The sequence below is a fragment of the Drosophila tropicalis genome, unplaced genomic scaffold, assembly GCF_018151085.1.
Source record: "Drosophila tropicalis isolate 14030-0801.00 unplaced genomic scaffold, ASM1815108v1 contig_527, whole genome shotgun sequence".
Taxonomy (NCBI): domain Eukaryota; kingdom Metazoa; phylum Arthropoda; class Insecta; order Diptera; family Drosophilidae; genus Drosophila; species Drosophila tropicalis.
The window spans coordinates 551871-559323 of record NW_027172999.1 but is presented as its reverse complement, the minus strand read 5'-3'; the positions used below and the strand labels follow the sequence as shown (position 1 = coordinate 559323).

At 35.9% G+C, this 7453-nt stretch overlaps 1 protein-coding gene across 3 annotated transcripts in view; it reads right to left on the bottom strand.

Moving 5' to 3' along the window:
- Nucleotides 1–4618: 4618 nt before the first annotated feature.
- Nucleotides 4619–7453, bottom strand: part of LOC137574973 (putative ferric-chelate reductase 1 homolog) — a 43053-nt gene continuing 40218 nt past the window's right edge. For 2 of the 3 annotated variants that reach the window (XM_068287392.1, XM_068287391.1), the window contains exons 5-8: nt 5609–6230; nt 5232–5344; nt 4943–5068; nt 4619–4885 (exon numbers count right to left, since the gene is read on the bottom strand). In XM_068287392.1, the coding sequence (XP_068143493.1) occupies nt 4766–4885; nt 4943–5068; nt 5232–5344; nt 5609–6230 (981 nt within the window). In that variant the 3' untranslated portion in view covers nt 4619–4765. The remainder of the gene's footprint in view (nt 4886–4942; nt 5069–5231; nt 5345–5608; nt 6231–7453) is intronic. The other variant, XM_068287393.1, reaches the window with a different exon arrangement.

Below are 7453 nucleotides of genomic sequence, written 5' to 3'. Positions count from 1 at the left end.
CTAGCGATGGCAGTTTTACCGCTCCGACTCGGGAACTTCTTGCTAGATCTTTATTTATTTAAAAAAATAAATAAAAGAAAAAACAAGCAAAATGAGAAAAATATTTAATTTCCAGATACTTTCAGCGGATTTGAGCCTTGACCTGCCGGTGCCGTCAACAGTAAGCACAAAATATATATAGTGGGGGGAAATTCAATTAGGTGACAAATTGAATAAATAGCTAGATATAGTTATTTATTTATATTTATTATATTATATTTTATTCAAATTACAAATAATCCAAGAAATCCAAGAATCCTCAGCGCGGTGTTGACCCAGCGGCCCATGCGCCGGCGACATGCGCGACTCGTACAACGCCACCGAGCAAATATGTAGCTTGGTGCTAGAACTCAGCTATGTTACGAGCGGGTTCGAGTATCGGATTCCGTGCAATGCAAAAGCAAAAGTGCTCAACTGTTAACACTTAACAGAGTGCGCAGTTAACAGAGGCCTGTCTTCTACATACATATTGAAATATCAAAGAAGCTAACTTCGGCTGTGCTGAAGTTTATATACCCTTGCACTTCTTGGCCATGATATTTTTACTTGTTCATAATTCTTTTTCTGTTTTTCTTCCAAATATAATTTCCATTTCTTTTTCTCTTCCCCCTGCTGCAAGCTACGATTGGCGCGCATACACATACAGTTTACGTAGCGTTGCGTCTGTGTGTGTATGCGTGTGCTCAGCTGCTCTGTGGAATTCAATCAATGACGTAGTAGGCTGACTGCAGCACTGTCGATTTTTATTGACTGATTGAAATTTCGGGATCTGATTTTTTCATATTAGTATATTAGTAAATTTCATAGAGGTAGTCCAATTTCTTGATCTATGTTTCTTCTAGAACTATATGATATAGTGGTCCGATCCTGACGATTTCATAATTTATCTGCTCCGGGCTATAAGTATTGTTGGTGTTTAGATTATATAAAATAAGATAATATTAAGACAATTATAATATAGAACAAATGGAAATGTATGTCAATTAAGTATGTAACCCAATTATAGATATCAATGGCTCATCAGTCATAAGTAGATCTGATATGGTCAGCAGTAAACAATAAAGACCTAGTTAATTAAGCTGCTATGGTTAGCTATTATCAAACACTATGTCGAACTATGCACTGGTGAGCTCGCTATTTTGTACTAAAAAAGAAGTGCATTATTTTTAGTAAGATCAGATACCAATTGTAGCTACATCGGGTGTGCATCGCTGTGTCTTTGGCCCCCATCTGTACCTTTTTTAATCTCACTCCGAAGTCCACCTTGGTTGCAAAGCATACAAATACTGCAATGTAAGCTTTGTCAGGACGTTTTCCTCGAACTTTATGATGGATCAGATGAAACTCATGAAACAACAAATGAACGACATATCACGCTAACTACTCAGATGACAGTGACTGCAGGGAATTTGCAACAGATGCCCATCATAGCAAAATAAGCCCGTTACTACTATCACCAGGACAGCTTCGGGAATATCTGAACCAACTGAAGAGACATCTTCCGTTTGGTTTGGATTTGCCAGTTCATAGCGTCTAAACCAATTAAGCGATTTCAAAAATTTAAAAAGCATATAATAAAGAATACCTTAAGCTTCAAAATGAATGTTTGTCAAAAGTGCTAGGTGTTCGTGGTGCTGTAACATTCAAGGTCAAAGTCAGAAAATATTTTCAAGCATGTTTTTCCTTTAAAAATGGATCGAAAACCGGTTTTTTTCAATCACAAATGGATTTTTTCATTGTTTTAGACGACTATGTAACATTTTTTTATGTTTTAATTTGATTTTTTAACATAATTACAAAAAGAAAAAAAAATTTTTTTTATTTTTTAAGGTTAATTTTGAAAATTTAATGGCTGATTTTCTTCAAAATAATTTTCAATATTTACAATAAACTCAACATTTCGGGACTATAGTTGCTATTTTCCAAATACTTTCGTGATCGCACGTGTCTCAGTGATGCAATAAATGGGTCCGAAGAGGCTGCTTGCATGTTAAAAAGGTCTTCATTTTGTCTAACACGATAAGTTTTTAATGTATTAGTGTATCTGAACCTTTTTTAGTCCTTGTTTTTACATTCCTGTGCTTCTTCGGATAGCTCTCCAAGTGGTAAACACTGATATTCTATTAAATCCTTTCCGTGAGCCAAAATCCTATATACCGTTGGGGTAAGCTTTTTTTTGCGGATACAATTTACTCAAAAGATGAGCAGTCTTTGAAGTATATTCGGCAAATTTTTCACCATTTACCGTTTCCTTGCAATTTATAATATTTAAGATAACAGCCAACCTTTTAATGATCCCTTGACTAACACCTGTTATAAAAGATGTCACTTCATCATTTTCAAAAAATCTTCTTGAAGTATTTCCAACATTCGTATTTCCGTATCCGTACTTTGGGCAGTCAACTTTCAGTCCCAGCTTGCGAGAGAATTCAGCTTGTATAATCTCCTTCCTGCTCTGAATATCCTCACGAGATGTTTTATCCGTTTTTGTTTCTCCTGACCGAGGAATTAATTAATTAACAATTTATCATTGTAGAAAGGTAAACAGGTAGTATTTGCAAAACAGCATTACGCAATGTTATCATTTAAATACAAAGAAGCTACAGGCCAATACGCATGCGCTCTTCTTCTTCCTTATACCTGCAGCGCATTTTTTAGGCGAGGTTGCCTTAGTTTTATGGCTTACGCATCGCTGTCGCAGGTCTCCGCATATTGGGACTATATACATCTGATAGGTAAATATTTCACCTACCTAGTGTATGTAGTCCGGTATTGATACTCGTTGAGTCTTGCTAGTTTTATTCCATCAAATTTCAAAAAATGCCAATATTTAGTACATTTTTTAAACGCTTCTAGTTCAATAACTATTTAAGTAATTATTAAAATTTATGAAACATGCTATTAATAAAGAACATACTTTTCAGATAAAACCAAAATATCCAAGATCGATTGTTGAAATCGCCCAATATTCAGTTTTAAAGTTGCGATTTTTTTTAAAAATTATCATTTTTTCCTTTTCACTAAAAATGTCCCAACTTTGGGCGCCTCTAGCACCCATGAATCTCAACCGATTTCAAAAATTTTTCGGATTCATAATTTCTGAAGTATTTCCTATCGATTGCGTATATCATTTTTGCCAAACGCGATCATGAAAAAACGTATTTTTGCAACGCTATCCGAGCAGAGGCCCAACTGTGCGACGTCACATTTCCATTAGTGGCAACGCAGGCAGTGCAACTGTATATCTTGGTACCCATTCCAGCAATTGGTACTCATGGGATTGTAATCATGAACATTAAAATTCCCATCATTGCTGTCAACAAGGAACAGAATCAATACATTGGGCTCTCAAGAGCCGATTTGGAACAATGCCATCAGCTCAACAACGAGCAATATATTTGTTTTGATAAACAAACGACGTTTACGGCTTATTGACAGGTGTCAATAGCAATTGTGAGTTCCAGCTATTCAAAAATACAAAATCATCAACTTGTCAAATACAACACACAAACAGGTCATTCGTGTGGTACGACATGTATCACAAAAATCAGTGGATTTTTGCCACCACTAGACCAATTGAACTCGCAGTGACCTGTGACGATAATATACAAAGTGTCACTATTAAGAAGACTGGATTGTTAACTCTAGACCCGACGTGCACAGCAAGGAGTTCTGCTATACGAATAACAGGTCACCGTATAACTACGACAGACACAATGAAATTGTCATATGTCCGACTTGGCAACTTCAGCATTGGCCCAACAAAAGTAGCGCCAACAACAAAATTTACAATGATGCAGCTAAGCTACGACGAACTAAGCAACATTCAAGGAAACCTGAAAAACAAAGCAAAACTGGAAATTACCAGAAGACCCCATCCAGCCGGCTCACCATGTTATCGTCTGCTACGTACCGCTAACAATACCATTGGTTCTTGTGATGGTATATGGAATAAGAAGATGCTCATAACCTCCAAGGCAGACAACCGTGAGGATCGTCAATCCCAATTTTGCGGTCAACGTTGGATAACGTTGAACAGGTGTTCAACGGCCGGGAGTATGTTGGTGTTTAGATTATATAAAATAAGATAACATTAAGACAATTATAATATAGAACAAATGGAAATGTATGTCAATTAAGTATGTAACCCGATAAAAGATATCGATGGCTCATCAGTCATAAGTGTGTCTATTTATATATAAATAAATAAACATTTAATAAATTTAAGCAATACTAACGTCTTTCATTGAACAAGTATATCAAATATCAAGTTTCATTCCGATAGCTCTTACGATGGCGGCGTGAAGTTGATTTGCACATCGGGGTCGGAAACGTCTCCTTCTGTGCGTTACAAACATCTGACCAATTTCGTAATACCCTCTGCAAGGGTTTAAAATTCAAATATTTCAAATGGCTTACACTACAAAGTTCCATGCATGAATTTTAAGGCAACCGTTGTTTCTTCCTTTAATTTAATCCATTTTCAACTGTTTTTTCTTTTTCTCTTTTTTTGTACACATATATTCAATGTGTATATGCGTTTCCATGGTTTCAGATGTTAAACAGTAACTGTAGCAAATTTAAGGCTGCTTTTAACTTTAATGCTGTTTTAATTATTTCATTGTCATAAAGTAACAATTTTAGTTCTACCGACAGGAGATAAAAAAAGAATACAAGTTAAGTAAGGGAAAAACGGGATTATTAATAGACAGTGAGTATATACTATTTAAGTCGATGACCAATACTGTTCAATAGGCGCAAGTAAGACTAGAAGAATCAGCACCAAAACAAAAAATGACACGACTATGACATAAACACCCAAAAGACCCTTGCGTAGACCAGCATACTAAAATGGAAAAAAAGTTTGAACCTTTTTAAAAGTTTACCTATTTTGTCTATTTACCGGTGCATCCAATTCTGTTGCAGCTATTATACCGTTGCGCATAGCTTCTTGATGATGAGACATTTCGCCCATTTGAAATGCATTTACTCGTTGATTTAGTTGTCGGTCCGAAGCGGCCATAGCAATCTGTTTATAACAAATTATAAATATATATACAAATAAGTCGAGGTTTTCTTCCTGACGCTAAAACTCCAGATCGCACGATTTCCCACAAAGGTGGTAAACCATTTCAACGTCTAATACATACATATATTTATGTTTATTTTAGTACATCCAAATTTTTACTTACAGAAAATATTAGATGGGACAAACAATGAACCACCACAAAAGTAACCAAAATCCAATCTGTCCATTCAGGTAGCTCAGACTTCGAAAGATTTACTGAGAAGAAAATAGCCACAACTATGCAGCAAATAAAAAAATTATAGGATTCTACGCTAAAAAAAAAATGCGGGTAACTTCGGCTTTTCCGAAGCAGCTTCACCAGCAGTACTGCAGCAGACTCGGGTCAAGTTGTTCAAGAATAAACTTAAAATGAGGTGAGGAATTTTGTTCAAAAACAGTCGGACAAGTAATGTCGGAACAACTTTTTTACATTACAAAAATATAGCTAATATTATAATATCCTCAGGAGTATTATAAAGTAATATGTATGAACCAACTTACTTGCCAAGATGTGACACAAATTTCCAACTAACCAATGAAACCAATTAAAGTATGGCCGGCTTTTATCAGTCGGTCCCGGACGAAAAAAAGCTCCAATTGGTTGTATAAAGCATAAAATAAGCGTCACCAATCCTAGTATTGAGTGAGCATGCCACACAGCTTGCTTTAGTTCCACCCAAATAGAAACAAAGCCAAATACAGTTAATATCCATGTGGTTATCATTAATGACTGATGCCAAGTGAACCACTGATCTTTCCCACAACTCTGATTGCCCACCCATGTGTGCTTAAAGTACCGAGCGAATATTACTCCCAGCGATGCAGTGCCTGTCCAGGCAGAAATCATAAACGCTCCATGAAGTCGGACCAAGACCATTTTGTTACCAATCAAATCCTGGACTACAGCCAAATTAATGCGATTACCAGATGGGGAGCGTCCTATATCATGGAAGCCTATGCCAGTATTCTTTAATGTAGTTCCTGAAGCAACCAATAAGTGATATATGTCATTCCTTAAGTCGAAATTGCGACCTTGAACGGTAATTAAAGGTTCGCGCTGCACTTTGCAATAGATAACACCATCTACAAACGAAGCATTTATAAGACGAGCGGAATTTTGCAACTGAAAAAAATCAAAGTCTTTTATAAATATTAATTTTTTGTGCTTTTGGGAAATGTCAATCAATCTTTTATCTCTTAGTGTAAGCATTATTGCTAAATTAGGTTTGCAAAGATTTGTAATACATCCTTGCCATTGATATTTTTAATATTGTTGAATAATGTTGTTGGCTTGAAAAGTATTTACTTTCCTGCAAATTGCTTGACTACAAAAAATACATTCCCACTTAAGCTTGCACCATCTTACATTATTTAGAACAACAAACAGACAAACGTGCTTACAAGAGCTTAAAGTCAGGGTTCTTTTTCATTCGACGCGAAATGTCTTTTTTGTAGTACGAAAATAGGTATTCATTATTAATAAAAAAATAAAACGCCGTGTAAACAAAAGGGAAATGTATTTTCACTTTAAGGGCTATAGGTAAAGGGTGAGCAAAACAAGCAAACTAAGCCTGGCACTCTAGTTTAAAAAAAAAAAAAAAACTGAGTTATGATGGTCATTATCAATTATCAATGAAATGGGAAATGATTTCATATATTTAACACGAGTGGAAAGTAGGGTAAAATTTAAATCCTTTTCTAAATGACTGTTTTTTAGAATCTTTAGAGAAATAAATTTTAAGGAAGCTTCCTAAGAGTACAAGTCGCTAGTCGGAAAGGTCTGGCAAGAAATAGGGTAAAGGAAACAAAAATTTCGATCAAAACAAATAGTAGGACAACTATTCACATCATTAGAACTTGACAAAAACAACGTAAAGAGTTATGGGAACCCCCCGGCCACTATAGTAGACGCACTTGTTTTTTCAAAAACGAAACAACAGTGCCCACCTTCCACCCGACCGACCGAGGGGTGCAGCCGTATAACGCACGGCACGAATCTCGAGGACAAATACACAATAGAAAAAACAGACAAACAAATAATACTATAGCCATCTATTAACTAAATAGGAATGGATAGATGTTTTAAGTATATTAATAGAAGACTATGAGCCGATTACAGGGAATAGAAGGTTGTAATCAGAGCAGAGGACCCTAAAAGGTTCATGCAAGGCATAGTTAGAGGAACAACGACTAAGGGATGAAGGTATCAAAGGATGTCTACTCCGTCTACATGGTACCGACAGATTTACCTGAGCGAATAACTCGTGCGAGTCGATATCACCAATTAGGAGCTTGTGCTTAAAAATGACACCAATCATAATTCTAGGCAAATTGACATTGCGATCC